We start from the raw sequence: 21,139 nt of genomic DNA on the forward strand, positions 1-21,139 counted from the left end.
AGAACCACAGCATAACTACTTATTGTAGCCTTCCTGATGGTGGTAGAGATCAAAGTGGGGTGCTGATACTATTCAGTTAGTCAACGGCATCAGGAGATACCAGATCTCTCGGTCGAGGAGTCAGAGTTGGATAGAGTCATTATGGACCAACTAATATGGTAGACCAACCTGGAAGCAGCCGCACAGGCCGCGTCCCCGGGCCCTCAGCGGGGCCTGCTTGGGACGCGGCAGGCAGGGGAGCGCCGGGCAGGTCAGCGCGGGGCAGCGCAGGCGTGCCACGCGAGCGCGGGCCGCCTCCACGCCTGATGACCACGAGGGGACACCCTGGAAAAAATAAAATTATACATTAATATAATAATCATAGTAAAGTCACGAGTAGTAAAAATAAGTACTAGTTTATAGTTAGAGTGGCGGATATTGGTACTGCCACCTCGAGAACCAATTATTGGATGACCAACATCCCTGCAGTGCGTAAGCTATTTTCAAATATTTTAAATAAATGCTTTTTTTTCTTAAATTTAGTATTTTAGTAGCATGCAAATACTGTTTTTGGCATATTTATATGTACCGTTGATATTAAATAAATACATACTCGTATAAGAATAAATAAAACTAACTAACTAAAATAATAAATAACAGAATAAATAAATAAATACAATATCCCCTTATATGTCCCTGGTCCAAGGCAATGTTTGTTGTGTTAACAGAATATTCAATGCGGAATGTTTACTTTTCTTTTTTTATTAAATAAGCATGAAGATAACCATAAAATTTAAATTTACATTAATTTAATCGAAAACCATCAATCTCTTGAACTTCCAAGGTCACACCCAGGATGAGGCAGCTAATAGACTTTCTCCGTATCAGAACCGATGTAATTAAGCTATCAAGTTGTCATATCGTCATTCGTTTACGGCAATCACTCAGATCGTTCATACCAGTGATGCGCCTAGAATGGTTATAAATCCAGTTGTTGACGTTAGAAAAGATGAGGTGCCGAAACCACTCGCCATTAGAGAACAAGATAATTAACTACACGACTGGGCTAACACCTATACCGGATTTTGGATTCTGATAATTTCAGTTTACCACTGGGTTGATTTGAAACTTAATTTTGAATATTGCAAGTAAGACCGTTCTGAAATTCGAGAATGTCGAGAGATCGTGAAGTATCCTTTTTAACTTTATCAAAATAGAGATTACGCAGCTTCCAGATATACATTAGTAGGTAGGTAGACACTGACAAGAGTTTTCACTTGCTAAAACGACCCGGTAACACCATGTTTCTAACCAGATGTTGATCGTGTACCGGTGTGCCTGAACCTACCGAGGAAAGTGAACATTCAACGATACAGATATCGTCGTACTAAGCTGTAGGGTCACAATCCTCCATCGATGTTGACCGAACAGTGACAATACAACCGTTAAAATAAAAATAAACTGTTGCGATATTGAAACATGGATTCGTTTCATTGGGTATGTAATCCATACGTGCGATAATTGTAAGCTTGATGAGAGCTTTTACAAAACCGTTTAGCTGATTATTTATCATAAAATTAAAAATGGAACTTCGAATAATTACTGGAGTCTTTTCCAGTGGTTTTATTGGAGATATTGGAGGGATTATTTTTAAAGGGGGTGCAACGGTAGGTGATGAGAATATTTTAGTGAAAGGATTGTGATTTCTAAAAATCCCAAAAAAATATTTTTGACACTTCTGAAGGAATTGGCAGTAAGGTCCTAGGAAGATTCGAGAGTGGCTGGATGGGGTCAAATTAAACACAACAGCCTTAGATCTAAAGAACTAGAGGAAAACAAGTCCAGACGTTTTCTAAAGGTAACCAGGACTTTCCAAGATCTGTGGCGCCTATGAAGTAAGTTTTTATGAAGACACAAGAAGAGTGTATCTCTAGATAAATAATGCCTTCTCTTTTAGCTTTACTCCAACCAACGTTTTCGGATCATCTTCCTCTCTTTTCAATAGTTCCTGATTTGAGCCAGATTACAATAACTGCGCAAGATTGCGTGCTTACGTTGATCGCTGTCAGATATGGTTCAATCCAAATAAAAAAAGTTTGTTTAAATATATTATTATAATTTTACTTTCTTTCACTTCACTCAACGAGTTCAAAAAGCCTACGCGAAAATCGGGCAGCAAAAACCGAACGAAACGGAAATTTTCAAAACGAACAAAGCCATTCCAAACTTTCCATAATAAATAAATAGATCTGCCCGAAGATACTGGAAACTAATAACCGGTTCATGCTTAACTCGATTAATTGAAAGAACTCTATCGGAAATGGAAGCAAACTTGTTTTTCCAGTACTTCGTGTTCGTCGAAGTATTCTTATAGATATTGATAGGAAATATGGGATGAAACATTCATTGACTGAATGAAATGATGTGGAAATTGATAACGTAGGTAATGAAAGTATTGAAAGAAGACCGGTGAAGGTGATACGTGATAAGTTAGTTAACAAAATTGTATAGAAAAGATTTTACGTTAAAACTTACAACTAATTCTGGTTTGGAATCATTTTCCGAAAAGAATACAATCCAGTATTATTTGGTACAATTCATAAAATTAGATGACTACATGGGCATATCTATATTTTTATATCTTTATGTGAACTTGCGCAAATCCGTGAAAAATCACGGATAGTCTGAATTCGATAAATCAGTTACAATTTTGAAAATGGCTTGTCTAAAATATTCAATCACTTTCAATTTTGAACATTTCACTTAAATCCTAAGCAAATCCGAGTTCTACATTTCATTGAACCTGAGTTACAGACAAATACAGAGACGCAAAACCGATTTTTTTTTTAATCATGACAAAGACTAATGGAAAAGAAACTCGGTCACAACTGCCTGAAGTCATTCCCCTTAAGTAAGGATTGTTCTTGTTGATTGTTCTGATTGGATACTAGAAAAAAAGAAGGGAAGAAGAATGAGACAAGTTTGGAAGACCTGGTTTGTCAGACGGACTCATTAAACACAGTCAGAATCTTTTCAAGTTATTTAGATTGAATCAGGACGATACTGAACGCATCTTCCATTCTGGATAAAGTTGTACATTGAGTTGTTATGTATTTGTATGGGGAAAAAGGGGCAATACAAAATTTCCGCTTAACTAAAAGTGAAACATGGGATTATTTGGCTCAGAGACCGTATTATATGGATTCCTACTAGTGTATGCATACTTCAACAATGTTCAAGTGTACTATCATCAGCCTCGAGTGCAACATCGGCTTCAGAGAATTTTGAGAGACATTTGAGTGTGCCTTTAGCTCTTAGACTAAGTGTTGTTTGTCTGTTGTCTCCTGTTATATGATATATATATTTCGCACATGGCTGAAAACATAATATTCTTATGTTACTAGTGTTCTTTCTAGTTTAACCTAATGGCTAACTTAGTAAATTTATCTTTCAGTATCTACATTTCTACACTAATTTTTCTTCTTATTTAATACCACCTTTCGTCTGGTTTTTTGACCGATAAATTTGACTTTAGAGATTTTAAAAGCACATGATGGAATTGACGTTGCCAGCTGAAATCGCTTAGACCAGAATCTGTGACTTTTTCACGACTCCGGAGTTCACTTGTCGAGACTTTTAGTTGCTTCAGAAAAGATTGTGCTTTAAAATTAAGATTCAATTGCAATCTTAGGTAAAATATAGTTAATATAATATTATGTAGGTATGTGTAAGGTGTATGTACCTCTGGACGTACATAAGACACTAAAATTCTGATAATTTATTTGACTACATTTCATAGAATAACTATTTAGATTAGGTATTTTTAAATTGTTATTTGAGGTATCTAAACGTCTGGCTGAATATAAAAAGCAGTATGTTATCCAATCTCACTATAATATCATGATTTACATATGGCATGATCAATAGTATAAGAAGCTAGGAAACTTGTTATAATAAGCTATAATTTACATCGTGACGTGTGTAGAAAAGTAAACATTGACATGAATAATTGCCATCCAATTTCCCTGTTAGTAGTCCAATAATAAACGAAGCGTCAAACACGAGGAAGTCAGCGTCAATATCCGTAAATAATTTACGGCCAAAAGAAATAATAATACGGCGTAAACGTGAATAAGGAATTTCAATAGGTTCGGTAGTGAACGTTCGTTTTTAAAAATAATATTTTTGTAGTCCTGTATGTATGTAGTATAGTTATGTACATAAACATAACATAATTTGCATGTAATATGTATGATACAAATACATTCGTAACATGTGCAAACTTATATGGACTGGGTGGTGAAAGTAATGTTAACACGATATGCTTATGTGAAGTACTCACATTCCTTTTGATGTTTACGATTTGTTTTTTTTTTTCGTGTAAGTTAATGACTTGAATAAAAGAATTAAAGCCAAAAGGAAGATAATTCTTTACTTTCCCTTCATTGCACAAAATGAAATACTTTGGAGGTAAGATATTTTCTGAAAGTATAGGATTTAAGAATTGTTCAAAACTTCACCTAGCAAAATGTTGATGTGTTTTAGTTAGATACTATTATTTTTTAAATACGAGTATATCTTTTTGAATTTCACTCTTGTTTTCGGTAATGAATGAATGCAAATCTTGGAAGTGGAAATTAACCCATTTCCCGACATCCGATAGAGCTGAAACTCGACAGATAGACTCGTTGTCAATGACAATGCATTCTATAAACTTTTGATATCAATCAAATATACACATGCGGACTTATAAGCATATCTCTGAAATCGGATGACTTCGAAATAAATGTCGGCCCTACTCGATCGCCATATCGCTAGGTCAATAGCGCGGTTGACTGGGAAGGAAGGGACAATCTTCAACCAAAACACTATTGAAATTTAATTTATAGTTTTAAAAAAAAACAAAAATAAACGTAGTATAATTATATATTATTATAAAACGTTTTTATGTGTTGAATTTTTTCTGTAATAAACCAGAATAAAAATCAGAAAACACTTATTTTTGAAATAAGACCATGCAACATCATTCTTTTTTATAATTTTATTGGGGAAATCAACAGCTACACATATTTTATGTAAATGATTACATTTTACATGTTTGCGTGAACCAGTAAAGTTTCCACTTTAAATTCATTTTACATACAAAAAAAAGTTATAAAGTGAAAACATAAAAAATCATAATAAACCATCATGAAGCAATTAAATTATTAATCTTCTTATTAAAACGTTCGAATCTTGAGCTGTGGCATCACGAAATATGCAACACTTTTTTCTATTAGGAATCTCTTTGTAGAAATAACAATGTAACTGCCAAAAATTAAGATGATTAGATGAAACATCGGACGTTGGCTTATTGATTAGTCTGAAGTTACCTGTAAAGGAAGAAACTGACTATGTAAGCATACCAAAAAATATTACTATTCAATCATAAATACGTAATAACTAATCACATAATATTGAAAAAGAAATCATTGGCAAAACAACAGTTCCAAAACTAGAAAACATTAATAAAATTTCGGTACAATACAAAACACCTTCGTGAATAAAATATATAACGGTTCGTGTTACTTTAGCACGCTTATATTAAATAATTTGTTTGGGCTTTATCAAAGAGATTTATTAGGCTAGTTAACCTCAGACCGCAATTATTTATAATTGAAGAGCAACGATCTTTTTAAATAGTGACCTCGGTTTAAAACAATAGCGCAGCTAATTTTTGCTCAAACGTTAACCCCATTAGAGCCGGTATTAAATAACTCAATTAACTTCACGATTCGTTCTGTTTGAGGAAAATGTTAAAATTATTATTTAAATTTTATAATGTTTTTAAAGTGAAAATGATCAAAGGGTTAAATTATGCAGATTTGAAGCTCGCTGCGTTAATTGGATAGTCCAAAACTGTTTATTTTTTATGGTTAGGTCAAGCCATAGGTAAAACAAAAGTACGTATGGGACGATGTATGAATGTGAATGAAGCAAGGAGTATACGCCAAGGCACAATTTTGCACATTCGGGGAAATGGCGTGATTTTAAGACAGGCTCGATTTTTATGCAGACGTTATTGGATTAGGCCACTCAGCAGTAATGCATTGTTGAGATGCTGAGGCGCCGTATTTTCGCATCGCGTTGTAAAAAAAGGTATATTTTAGGTTTAAGGATTCTACAGTGTAACGGTGCTTAGTAATAATTTAATTGTTCACAGCAACTTGGTGTCCTAATTATTTGTTAAACCAGGCTCAAAATAGTTAAATAATATAACAAAAAATATATATTCCAGATTTCAAAAGGCGCCAAATTTCACGTGGCTTCAGGCGCCATTTGGCTCACGGTCTGGGATGGGTTAACAACATTAATATTATCCTGCTTACGAGAGCTCCGTCGTACTATCGCTTTCTGTTACATGTGTCATTTATGAGAAAGACTGAGAGGTTACAATATAGCTATCAACTGTATTCCTTTAAATTCATATTTTCTAAAATTAAATTTCTAAAAACATTTTTTTTAAATTTACATAAATATTTTCTCACCGGTTTTGCAAAACCTCAAATATTTATCACAAAATAAATAATTTTTATATTTTCCTAACTAAAATTTATGAACGGATTGTATTTTCTGATCAAGCACACAATCACAATATTAAAAAAATTTCAAACAAATATTATCACATCACGTTGTACTGAAAATCTATCGCATACACCAATCAAAATCAAAATCACAAAACCTGTCCGGGTTTCACGTCCGTGACACTACGAGTACTGACAGTGTTCCGTTACAGAGGATTCGGTCAACTGACGGGATAATCAAATTGTAAACATCCTCCAATCAAGGAGCTTTGATCCAGCTACAGTGCATTATGTTCAATGCATCCTCAGTGATCGTCAACATTAAGGAGCTAACGGATCTTTAAAAGTTTATTAATAAAAAGCCCGTGAAAATCACGAAGAGTCTGAATTTTCGAGAAATCGGTTAAAATGGAAATTAAAATGATTTTTCTGTTAAACATATATAGGCATGTACTTTATCGCAAACACTCCAATTTTGGCAAATGTGACACTTAAATTCAAATCTAAATTGCAAAAGTTCATTGAACCGGAGTTATAGACAGAGCCACAACCGAATTGAGTATTTTTTTTTAATTGGGTTATTATTGATCCCATAAAAAATTACGGGATTTAATTGTAGGATTTGTGAAGCTGAAAGTACCTACATATAAAATATTTAACTCAGGATCACATTTTCAGCCTTTGAAAAACAAATGTTTTCAACATATTTTATCACGACAAAGTAGAGAGATGATTAAGTTGACAAATCATGAAATCTGTCATAAAATTTAAACAAAAGAAATCCTACACATTTAAAAAACAAAAATTATTGAATCATTGATGACAATATTAGCGATTCCCAAACGAAAATTTGAAACAGAAAAATCATAAAAATATACGGTCGTAAGATACAAATGCCGCGACCATATCTTTTTTGGATTTTTCAGTTTCAAATTTTCGTTTGTTTCAATTTGAAGCTTTACTCATTAAGTTATTCCAAAATAAAAATATTAAATTTTTAACCAATAAAATTTAAATGGTAACTACCTATTAGATCGCTTGTCTGAACAATTAGTTCCAATTTAGGACTGAATAAAAATGATTATTTTTTATTGCAACATTCTGTACGTATCTTCTCAGGAGTGTTTCAAAAATCCAGAAATCAAATTAAAACAAGCAATCTGCTGTACGTGGCCAAAACACGTAAACTTCAAATTCTTAATACTGTTAATTACAAAACGATTACCATTATTGTAAGATAACGGCATTTGAAATGTATTCTAAAAAACGGAAGCTTGCAACATTCACAGAAAGTGTAAGAAAGCTTCGAAAGATTTTATCGATTGGGTGATAAAGAATAAAGCTACCGATTGTGATGTTTTATGCAAAAGAGGTGAAACAAATGATCAAAGTCAGAACCCCGATGAAAGATAGAATACATATAAAGTTGTATGCTAATAGTGGTTAGGCAATGTCAATTTGGGTTAGCTCTGATCAATGTTCCACACCTCTGTACATCAAACTAACAAACTGACGCTGTATCGGTGATCAGCGTAATACATATCAACACGGAGATGGTCCATGTAGATGTACGTGAGGGGAGATAAGCATTTGATATGATAAACACGTGTCGTGAACGGCTCATCTGCAGCAAGACGCGGTCCATTGTAAACAGGATACCGGAAGCTGGGAGCAGAGAGAAGAGCATGTGGAAATGTCATCAGAAAGGATTACGAAAGGATCCTAAGGGCTTCGTAATTGGGAAGAGTTGATAGATAAATCGTACCTAATAGAATATGATGCAACAACTATAGAATATGTTGACCCACTTGACCCCTCTAATAAAGATGGTTTGAACTCTTTTCCAAACGTCTGAACTACGACGGTGGCTGGATGATTAGAAAAAAACTTTGGAAATTTGATTCATCAACAATTTTTACTTAATTTTATATAGTGGAATAACTTATTGAGTAAAACCTCAAATCGTAATATATGCTCATTCAAGATAATATTAACCACTCTCAAACGAAAAACGTTATACATAAAAGACAGAAAAAGGTCGCATCTGGGATTTAAACCCCGGATTCTCACCACTGAGCTAATTGGAACACATCAACTTCCGTCATTTTAACTGTAATTTCCTTGGCTGCTGTTTTATATATGAAATTCATTTCCATTTTCATTATGATATGGGACTTCTATTGACTTTTTACAAGTCTAAGATAAATATTTTATCGAAGAGACTATCTAGAGTGATATTATTATGATAATTTAATTTGGATAGAATCTTGCAATCATAAAGATAGCAGTCAAATAATATGCCAATAAAATGAAGATAATGTTGGTAGTTTTTAGTGGAATATGATACATTTGAAATGACGGAAGTTGATAAGGTTGAATTAACTCTGTAGTCAGAGCAATAACCAATAAGAGAGAGGGTTCAATTCCCAAACTTTTTCCGACTTTTCTGTTTCATACTTTTGAGTGGTTAATATTGTCTTCAGTAACAAGTAACAATTTTTTACTATCACAGACATTTTGCTAGAGGTCAGAGGTACAATATTGAAATTTGAGGATCATTATGACAATACATCAGGTAAAGGAACTTTTCATTCATTGTCTTTTCATTGTGTGGGGACAGGGGAGCGAAAGGTTTGTATCTCAACAGAATTCACAATGAAACTCAAAACTCATCACCGAAAGTTTTTTCCATAAATACATTCATAGATCATATTTTAAAATTTTGTATTCATATTTACCCATGGTTTAAAACAGTTTTGTTTTTAGACTGTTGTGCCAATATAGATCTCAACATATTTCTTTTTAAAAAGTTGTGTATTAACTTCATAACTTCGAGAACTTTCTCTCGAATATATTTAACACTGTTCTTAATTCTTCTCTCGTTTTAATCTCAATATCGGCTATATATCCACATTAAACGAGAAAACTATTATATTCGATTAAATAAATAATGAACCGATGCGACGCCCCCACAGTTTCTAAAATACAAATAAAATCTGTTCTTCCTGAACAAGAGTTCACCCACGACTCACAGTTGGGGTCAAACGAAAGCAGCTCTAAGATCATTCATTTACACAATCTTCATATTAATACTTCATTATAATATTATAGCTCATAACAAGTTACATATTTGTATATTATATTCCTATAGGATGTCCATTGAATCCATTAATATGAACATCCGGATTACCAAATTATACTCACGCATTAAGTCTTTTCGAAGTGCATTACGATGAGTTAGTTTGGTGTATTGGAAATCATTGGAGGCTGACAGTACTAGACAAAACGTCAGTGTCTGCCCATCAATCACTTTAAGTCCAGATACGAAGATTCTTCCTGGGCTTTCGTGGTGATATTAAATGTTAACAGGTTATGATTTGGGTGCTTTGAACATTTCCCGATGACCGTGTTTGGACCTCGTAAGCTCCGAGACCGCTTTGTCATTTATTTTTTCAAATATATTGATTTCACCCTTCAAGGAGTTCTTGATCGTAGTTTTAGTAGGTTGAGAAAGGGAAGGTTAATTTATTTATTTCCTGGGCATTAATTTTGTAACAAGTTTTCTAGACAAATGTTTATGAAGAGTTTTATTTAACAATGTATAACTCTTCAAAAAGGCGAATGTACGCTCAGCTGTAATATTATTTACATTGTTCAAAATAGTTTTTAACATATAGACAATTCAGAAATTTTGGAGATACGCAAACGACCTAATGATAACTTCCGGCTTCGGTGTGTCCGGAAGCTAAGAAATAAAATGATTAATCAATACAAAAATATTATATTACTGTATTATTAGTGTCGTCTTTTTCTCATTCTACAAACTTCGGGTGAAACATTCTACAAACATTCTACATTCTACAAACGAGTCTGAGCCTCGATTCTCACTCGAACGAGTTGTTCGACCCACTCGTTGTTCGAGTTGAATGACTTATGAAGTTTGGCGTATGTAAGTATATACCTTCGACGAGACTCGAGAATAAGATCTTCGACCAATTTATGTACTTTCGACGGAAATTTCGAGCGGCCTGGATTGGAGAATCAATACCCAGGTTTATCACTTTAATTTGTACGCGGTTAACAAATTTGTCAACGTGTCTCTAAGAACCAGTTTCATTACTTCCTTACCGCTAAAAGACCCTTTACAGTCTCTACACAGCATCCGAAAAGATAGTGCCCCGAAGGAAATAATTTCCCTAAGTCCTTACGCAATTTCTTGCTGACAAAGTATTGCCTTGAAGATTTTCATATTATAGGGCAAAATTTCGTAGGATTGTTGTGTATTGCCTGTTCTTGATGAAGTATTGCCATGACTTGCTGGTGAGTTTGCTAGTCTACTGATATAAGGCTGGGCCAAATGTATTTCTTTCTCTCCCTATTAATTATACCCGCTACCAAATCTGTAAGAATTTCAAATTAATACAAGTTTGCTGGAGTTATTTCAAGAGATCTATAAACACATCTACTTTAATGCTACCCACTTTTTGACATCCGATCATGCTGAAACTCGGCAGATAGGCTCGTTGTCGATGACAATGCATTCTATCAACAATGGTGACAATCACGCACACACACACAAACGTATACGCATATATCTGAAAATGTATGGCATTTAATATACGAAATAAATGTCGGTCCTACCCAATCAGTATTTAGTTGTTAGCGCGGTTGATTTCAGTGAAATCTTTTTTTTTTTAATATAAATATTTAAAAAAAATAATATTATCAATTTTAGTGAAGCGACTGCGACAGAATTTAATTCTATAGTCAGAATCATGCACATTATGCACGATGGGTTCTCAGGCAAACAAATCATATAATTCAATAACAACATTATACAACATGGACATTCAAGTACGCACACATAATACTTATATTAGCTTTGGACATGGACATTTAAATTAAATTTGAACACGAGAGTGAGGCACAAAAACTTGAACATGAATCACAAGCAGTTGTTATAATTGATTAGATAACACGGTAGAAAGGTGAGTACACTGGTTAAATTTATCATTTTACCTCCAGCATTGGTTAGAAAGTCTAAAAAAGTTTGAGTGTATATTATAAATGAATTATTGACGATGTAATCATCTCGGAGGCGTTATACAATAACTAGCGCAGACCCGTGAAAAATCACCTTATATATAAATATTTGCCTTTGGATCAGTATTTCCTTTCGAAAACAGATATTGTCAATTTTCTTCATAATATCTATAACTATTTGTTTTTTTTTGTTGAAAATTTGGATAGAGATACGTCAGAAATTTACCTTTAGAATGAACACCGTTAGTAAACTTGAAAAATTACAACATATAAAATCAAAAACACATTTAAAAATTAGAATTATTAATTAATTAATAGACCGGTCGGTGGCTCACTTGACATCGCGTTTGGGTTCCGCTCAATCGTAGTGTGTTCAATTCCTCGGCTGGCTAAGTCCTCCATCACAACACAAGCAACATTTTCCGCTTTCTGTGGTGGTAGTAGGAGATTTTTAAACATTGTCAAGTTATTCATAACCCGGGAATGTTTGATTTTCTTTTTTTATTTATTTTTTTTTTTTTTTTTTTTTTTTTTAAATACATAAACGGCTATACTGCCTTTTATAAATAAACATATAATAGAGTACAAAGTAAGAAAAATAATATTATTACATTATAGTAGTTTTAAACTTAAAAATAACATACAATTATTTTGTGTATCAGAACAAAAATAACAAAAAAAGAACAATGAGAAATATCATCATTTCATTTCAACATGTCCATATTGCGTATATAAAATTACATTATGGAAAAATAATTTTTGAGTGCATGTTTATATTGCGCTAATTTTAAGAAATAAATGTCGCCGATGTTGGCATGTTCATTTCCCAAAATGTGTAATCGACTGATTGGTGAGTAATAATGTGATAATGTATGTGTGTTATTATAGTAGAAAAATAAATAAGTACCCACTATATCGCTTGTTTGCATTGTTCCGAAAATCAGTTCGAGTTTTGAAAATTAAAAATTCACAAAACTTGAATAATAGGCTGAAATTTTTCACATGACATCACATCACAAACAACTGAAATTGGTATGTTTGAAAATAAAATTACTGTAATATAAGCATAGAATAAAGAAGAACAAAAGAAATGCGACGCGGGCGTGTTTTGTGATCTAAAAGTCTGACCAATCTTTGCTTAAATTTAAAATCTAGAAATTCGGTGTTTTAGTCGGTACAAATTCAAAATCAAATAAATGGAATGGCGAATACGATATTAGGCGGTGAATGAGAGATAAAGTGTGCAATGTTGATTGGCTGTCGCGATCTAATGGTAATAAGACAGTGGCGACATTGGTTTCCATTAAAATCTACACGAAAGGCATTTCTTTTTGAAGGTGTGTACTGTAGATTCAGTGGTAAGTCAATGGAGCCATATTTAATAAACACTTGATTAAATTGCCAACTTGATATCTTGAGTTGGTCAAATATTTGAAATGGATGTTTTCGTGTTTGCATTGTGTAAAATGAATATTATTTTAACGATAATCTTCAACTAAAATCAACATAATATTGATAAAATTTGGCATATCCATTTCATTTTTATTTAAACATTGTGTACACCACTTCATTTTAGGAGAGCCAAATTATGTTTGACCTTCATAGCAAAGTGGTAAAATTCTTGGCTATATTAGCAGATTAAAAAAATACTACAGTAGTTTTAGTCCAGCTTGGAAAATAGTGAAAATACTATCAATATTGAGCAACATTTAGGACGGGTTGCTTCACAGAATTTGAACATCTCATCAAATTTCAAAGTTCATTTTCAAGTTCTGTAAATGGCTAGTTGTTTCACAGAACTGAAATAATGACTTGAATAGAACTTGAAAATCAACTTTGAAATTTGATGAATTGTTCAAATACTGTGAAACAACCCGTCCTTACGATCTATTAATTGCTTGAAATTGCTATGGCTGCGTTTAGCACTTAATTTATAAACATACAGGTAAACAACCTTTATTTGACATGGGGAAAATTTCCTGAATGAAAATATTTTTCCCTGGCATCCCGTGGGGATTTTGTATTTTAATGGACAAAAGGCTGAATAGGTACATCCAAGGAAGACAGGGTACCAAAAAGATCCTTGATAGAAGGATGATACAAGTCTTATCTAAGCGAAATAAGGTGTATCAAGTCAGATTTGTTATAGTTCTCTATTATATGTCCCTAACACTGCAAACATGATAAGATGTTCGCGAAATTATTACTAATGGCCAGCAAACTAGCAAAAGACTGCACTATCAGTTAAAATCAACAAACTATAAATTACATGCAAATGGGACTATTTCTACATTTCCAGTAATTTGACCTTAAGATACATGGAGATAAATGGCTTTACTTGTGACACCGATTTGGTCGCAAGGTTAATGTTAATTACCAATTAATGCAGCATCCAATAGGCACAGATCAGTGCAACGATTCATCTCAAGCTACATAAGGCATGAATGCTGTCAGCAACAGTTTTGCCTGCGATTCATTACCCTACGACTAATTATTCAATGGGTTAATGTAATATACTACATGAGCAAAGAACCAAGCTGTTATTTTATGGTTTTATGATCTTAGTGGTCGACCTTTATTGGATTCATAAACCTTTAAACTTGCTACAATAATAATGCTCAATTACATTAATTAATACTTATAAAAATATGGAGGAATTTATCTCAAGAACTTACATATATATGGAAACGTTTTGCTTTGGGTTTATTAAAACATGGAGAAAATTATACGATTTCTTATATTTTTTTTCAAATTATACTTTAATTTAAAGCTTCATAGCTTATGATAGAAATGGCGTAGCGAGCTAAAAATAGTTGGGTTGAGCTGTTAATTGAATACAGAAAAGGCTTTAAAACTTTAAAAATGCAACAGCTCACTGTTCGAGTGGTTTTTGCTACTTTTGACAAACTGATTTTAATAAAATTCTAAAACGATAAATATTTTATTTATTTATTAATGTCCTATTAGGCTTTTACATAAACATTATAAATTAAATTTAAAACAACAAATAAAAAAGATTTACAAAATAAAATACAATATACTTTAAAGAACCCTTGAAATTTATGTACGAGTAATAAAAAATATGAAATTTACAAAGATGTTGTGAATACTTATTTAAGCATATGAATAAATTATTACCATTTTTTATTTACATTAAGTAAAAAGTGCTGAACTGTTTTGGCCATGAATTTATCAAAATTCACATAGAAAATATCATTGACGTATCTCTTAGTTCATTGTTCAAGTTTGTCCAAGTTCACGGAATACATTACAACTACAATACCCATTCATTCTACACTCTATCAATGTAATCACCTTTCAGACAAAACATAATACCTATATCCTTATTCCCTAACTTAGCGGTATAGTATGTACATAATTAATTAGTGTGATCTATTTACTAATAATTTCTCACATTTTTCATCTTCTTATTTCTCTAACTTCTCCATTCTCTTCTTGCAACCCAAACTAGCTAAACATCATTTTTCTTTTTCATATTATATTAATGTATAGATTCTATGTCCGCAAACTGTAAAATTCACCCGCCATAACACAGGGTCATCCCTAGCATGGAGGGTGAAATATCACAAAAACCACATGTACTCTCTATAGTCTCTATATAGTCTATATCATGTATCAATAAAATAAAATAAAATAAATTGTCCAGTCTATGTATTCTCTCTATATTATAAGTTTTTCTTTCAATATCTAACGCAGTAGAATTAATCGTGACTTAAAATTAAATCTTTGCTATCTTACATTTTAATTTTTTTTTAACACAATATTATTTTACAACCTATAAAAATATAGTAGCTTTGGGGGAAGTCATAGTGTATAGGTATGGTAGGAACTTATAGTGTTCCGTTTTCTAGATATATGTTAAAAACATAATATTTTAGGAATGTAATGGTTATTTATAATTTATAATAAGTTATGTAAATATTGAATGGCTTTGAAGTCTCTAATCTCTGGGGCAACATTAATTCATTCATGGCCAAGTATAACACATGCAGTAAGCATTCCCAAGTGCATTGGTGCATCTGCAATTAATCATGTAATGCACTTATTGAAGTCAAGGTCTAATATTTAAACAAAAAATAATTGGTCAAGTAATTATTATGATAATGCAGACAAATTGATTAGACAAGTACCTAGTTACTAAAATGTAATTTTGCTTACGGTTGTATTAAATTTAGAAAAACTTAAGCCAAAAATAATAAGCATCGCATCAAAATACTTCCCCACTTTCCTCTTTCCAATCTCCTTTCGCTCCCCACTAACTTCAACCTCAAAATATACTGTATATATATATATATATATTTAGTCTAACTGCCTCCATACCATTCGGAGCAGTTGTACTCTTGTGCGGTATTCACATAAAAAAACCAAACAAATTAATCGTAATAATCGGCTGAGGGTAATGAAATCGCGTTTCGACTCGACCACTTTTAATTTCGTCTGTCTGTAGTTTGTGTTCCGTGTCCGGTCAACCCTGTCAAGACGGTAGCCGTGTTTGATAGTACCTTTTTACTCCACCAGTGCGCATGAGCGTTGCGCTGTTGAAAACTGTCAAGCCGGAGTAATCAACCAGTATTATAATATATACCTACAATAAATGTAACAGAAAATGATATATTCGAGTGAATATTCAGTCGAAGCATTTGTAAAATCTTTTATTATCTTGACAGAAGAAGTGTTTGTTTTGGTTAAATCTGCGTCCTTATTTATTTTATAAATATTTAAAAAATTACAATTTTGTAAATTTCACTAGGCTCGTACCCGTATTATGGCAGTTGCACATGATTCATATAAGAATAACAATAATTTTAAAAAAAATTGTATATATTTATACGTACATAAAAATATTATATCGTCCCTTAACGATCTGCTCACACATGAATTTTATCGATAATGTCGGAAACTTCATCGTTCCCGAGCACAGCTGCAGATCACTAACGTACAAAACAACAGTTTACATCGAGTTAATACAGATCACTTAGTTGTTGTTTGTTCCTTGGCGATCTGCAGTTATGCTTGGGAACGATGACAAGTTACCGGTTGATAAAACCTTTACGGTGCTATCTACCCAGGTCCAGCTAATCTAGCATGTACACAAGATGATCGATTACTTATAAGCCATTAATTAAAACATTATTTATCCTCTGAAATCAAACTATACGTAAATATGGAACTAAAGGTCAAGATTCACATAATTACTCGATGTGATTGATTTTTTTTGTAATTACCTCAAAAAAGCGTTGCAGCCCTCCCGTCATATTAAAATATTTAATACACTGAACGAACTTAGTTTAAAAATATATATTTTTGTCACAATTGCATTAAAACTTCACCTACACATTATTTGATAAAACGTTTCATTACTTATTGTTAATTACACAAATAGGACCTTGTCCCTGTCACTGTAATCACACAAATCAACGCACAAATCTGCATAACTTCTATAAAGTAAAATGTTTTAGGTTTATGCAGGAACCGGTTGACATACTAGCACTAATACAAACACCGGATTGTAAAATTAATATGTAGGTACATTGTAGTGTATTATTTGCCTTTGATATAGAAGAGACGAGATGGACACTTTGTGGTTAATAAACAAACAGTCTTGTTTGTGTAGGAATATAATATTATGATATTACGCCTACAGGTAAAGAATTGCGGGGGACGTGTTAAGTCAAAAGTTAGCATAATTCTGATTAATTTTTCGTTTTGCCCTCTTTAGTCTTTTGATGAATAAACGTATAAATATACGTTTAAATAAATACTGTACGTATTTTTATAAATTAGGTCCAATAAACTGAACAAACTAGATAGACAATAATTATCATTTCGCCCAAACAAATAAAATTAAACATATTTTAACCTCCTGGCAGTCCTCCTTTAGATTTTTGGAAACATTTTCAGTGAAAGGAAGAAATTATGAAAAGCATGTGTGATCACAATCGGCGAATCAAGAGTGGACTGTAAAAATTAATTGTGGACTTTGGAGTTTACACAACTATGGTTGGAGATGGCGAACATGAAGTAAGGAAGGAATCCGACTTACCCCTTTGTTGTACTTCAAAGATTTTGATGGTTGGTTTCACTCACAGGAGATATGATTTATTTCACACACAAACTTCCATAACATCCAGGTTGGATAAGAAACACATTGAGGGAACCGAAATGTTCACTGCACAGCTTTCTACCCCGAGTTGATATCAATAAAAGCACTGATCACAAAGAGATGTTATTCAACCAGGCTCCATCAATAAACTGGTTTGACAGTTACGTTTATTATTGTAAAATGTCACACAAACGTGGGTATAGTCGGATAATGACAGGTACTTGTAGGTAGAATAGGATGGGAAAAATTGCAAGGACAATGTTAAAGGAAGATAGTTGCGTCAACAGCATGTATGTTCGAACATGAAAGGAGGTATTTGTTAGTTAGTCTACAACAGCAAAAACTCTCGAACGATGAGCTCTGGCGTCACGTGTGTACAGATTTTCCATTCTGCAGTTACATCAACGCAAACTATTCTCAGAGGGCAAAGCCATTTCCATCACGAGTTCCAAATGTAAGTCGATTTTGTCCATCCAAAAAATACTGGATTTTTACAGACCATTCAAAATAGGGTCATTATTGGTACCTTTTAATCCTACCATGCACATCTTAATTCAATGAAATTAACATATTACCTCCTTGTGACAATATCATATCGTGATATGGCTTATCGCAATAGAACAGCGGTGCCGCAGTTACATTAAACGTTGCACAAAGTAACCACAACTCGCAGCGATTACAATGCAATGCCGCATCTACACGATGTAATTATTATTTCATGTTTTCGTGATAAAGATTGCGTCTTTTAATTGATAAATAATAGCGTGGAATGGAATGAAGTAGTTGTTATTTTCTACACTTTCTGAGCAGAGAGTTGAGCAAGTAATCGTGCTCTTTGGACAAGGATTAAGATAATTGTAGAATAGAAGGTTATTAACCGGATTAAATGTGATACACCCGTAGTGAGACAATAATAATTACTGTTAAAGGTAAATAATTCAAACTCAACGTGGGAAGGGCAGAAGTTTTGTAGTTAACCGGCATAGGTATCGGACACCCGGTGATAGACACATCATAGGTATCTAACACCCGGTGATAGACACATTATATTTGTCTATGTTCGATACCTATGACGCTAAGCCTTTGTATCGGTTGTTCGATACAAAGGCTTAGCGTCGTAGGTATCGAACACCCGGTGATAGACACATTATATTTTTCTATTTTGATTGATATTTTAAAGATCTATGTTTCATAATGCAAAATGTTGCTGTAATAAAATGGTGGTGACGATCTAGTAAACAATAATAATAACTGGTATTATTTTGGAGTTTTTTTATGGCTTAAGTTAAAATATTGTATCCCCAAAATCAGTCGAAAATGAGCTAAGTAGGTACTGAAAGACACAAAAGCTAGACAATGTTTTTTGGATCAAATCGATGGCATAGTGCACACACGTGTTAAGTGCAATAAGAAAATTAAATTTATTAGAATACTCCAGGTTTATTATAAGATATAAAGCAAAAAATATTAATAATCTGCTTTTTATCTAATCTGAATGAATTGAGTCATGTAAATTTCCCACGAAACTATTCTATTTACAAAGTGAGTAATCATGATAAATGCTTTACAAAACACATAATCGTTTTTACTTAAAACTGCACTTAACACATGTGTGCGCTAGGCCATCGAAAAATCTCCTAAACCCAAAGATATAAACATATTAAAATATCTTGTAAATTCTACAGAAAATGTTTTTATGAGCACTCAATTTAACAATTTATCCTTATGCTAAACTTAAGTCCGTGTAAAATATTGTATTTATGTCAGATATAAATACTATAGTATGGAACTAAAAACTTTTTTTTTATACAGGGTTTTCCAATAAGAGGTGTTATTTTGAATAGCCCGCTATTTCGGTAGATGTTACTTTTAAAGCTGTCATTTTTTGATATTTGACAATTAGAAACTATTCCATTAATAAAAATGGAACGATACACGCTTCAACAACGCTTTGAAATTATTAAAATTCACTTGAGTGAATCAAATGCAAATCATCTTGAGTGATGAGGCCCATTTCCACCTCGGTGGCTTCGTCAACAAGCAAAATTGTCACATCTGGGGCTCGGAAAACCCAAGAATTATTGTTGAAAAGCTTCTCTATTCTCAACGTGTGACTGTTTGATGCCATTTATGGTTCGGCGGAGTCATTGGACCTTACTTTTTTGAAAATGAGGCTTGAGCAACAGTTACGGTGAATGTATTGCGCTATCGAGAGATGACTAATGATTTTTTATGGCTGGAATTGGATGGTATTGATCTGGACAACGTTTACTTTCAACAAGACGGCGCTACGTGCCACACAAGCAATGAAACCATTGATCTTTATGATTGAATATCAAAATAACACCTCTTATTGGAAAAACCTGTATAATATTTTTAAAAATTCCACTCGGAGAAAAAATATTGATAAAGAATATTGCTAATTGATTAAGAATCTCTACAAATTATTCATAATCTGGTTAAAAACGGGATTGGAGGCACTTAACATATGAATTGATAGGTTTCCTAATAAACTTTTATTAAAATACTAATGTATTATCACGACGACGGACACGTGTCCATAAAAATCGTAATATTTCCGTATTTCTTCATTATGTATATTATCAAGGAAAATGCAGGTGCTTGAACAATTGTTCCGATAAACGACCCGTAAACCTGTTTTTAACCGGATTACCGATAATTTACGATGATTCTAAATAAATTAGCAATACTCATTTTTCTCCGTGCGGAACTAATGGGCCTATGGCATCTACGAGTTGAGATATCGAAATAAAGCGGGGAGGGAAAGGAGATGAGAAAGGGGAAGGTTGGGAAGTAGATGATTTAATATTCAGATATGGTTACTGAACAGCAACTAATGCCATACCACCCGGATTACAGAAGTGAAAAAGTTGATTCGATTTTCTTTTTCCAACTAACATGAACGTATTCCTGGTGAAAATTTTCCATGTAAGGTTATTAACCGGAGTAGTGATGTCAGAGAATGCTCAGTATTAGCGACTACAGCCAGTTGCAGAAGTAAAAAAATGTAAACATAGCATTTAATATTTAGCGTTCGACCAGAGTATTCGGTGTTTACATATCGATTTAGCGAGAGCGAGTCGATGCTAATATTTTAAAAGGTGCCAACTGAAGAACAATGGAAAAAGAAAACAGTAATACGGGTTTTGTTATGTTAGCAAATTACAGAAATATGCCACACAGGTTCTGTTCGACAAATTTATCGAAGTTCAAACGATTATTGACATTTTTTATGCAATTTTCGAAAATTAATTTAATAATTTTTTATGTTTTTTTACACTTTTTAAGCAATTTGTGATACGTGACTCGACACTAAAAGGCTTTTAGTGTCGAGTAGGGTACGTACCATTGCGCTATTTCACATCGTATTAAGCAGAACTAGCATTTCACTCAACACGGACATTCCATA

General features: G+C 33.0%; 1 protein-coding gene across 2 annotated transcripts in view; it reads right to left on the bottom strand.

The window, feature by feature from the left end:
* DAAM (disheveled-associated activator of morphogenesis-like protein) overlaps positions 1-21,139 on the bottom strand; it is a 160,546-nt gene that overhangs the window by 63,913 nt on the left and 75,494 nt on the right. The window contains exons 1-2 of one of the 2 annotated variants that reach the window (XM_089642544.1): positions 16,832-16,894; positions 169-324 (exon numbers count right to left, since the gene is read on the bottom strand). In XM_089642544.1, coding sequence (XP_089498670.1) covers positions 169-324; positions 16,832-16,861 — 186 coding nt within the window. In that variant the 5' untranslated portion in view covers positions 16,862-16,894. Of the gene's footprint in view, positions 1-168; positions 325-16,831; positions 16,895-21,139 lie in introns of those variants that run through there. The other variant, XM_089642543.1, reaches the window with a different exon arrangement.

The sequence above is a fragment of the Hesperophylax consimilis genome, chromosome 18 (genome assembly GCF_061612785.1).
Source record: "Hesperophylax consimilis isolate HC1 chromosome 18, BYU_Hcon_1.0, whole genome shotgun sequence".
Lineage (NCBI taxonomy): Eukaryota > Metazoa > Arthropoda > Insecta > Trichoptera > Limnephilidae > Hesperophylax > Hesperophylax consimilis.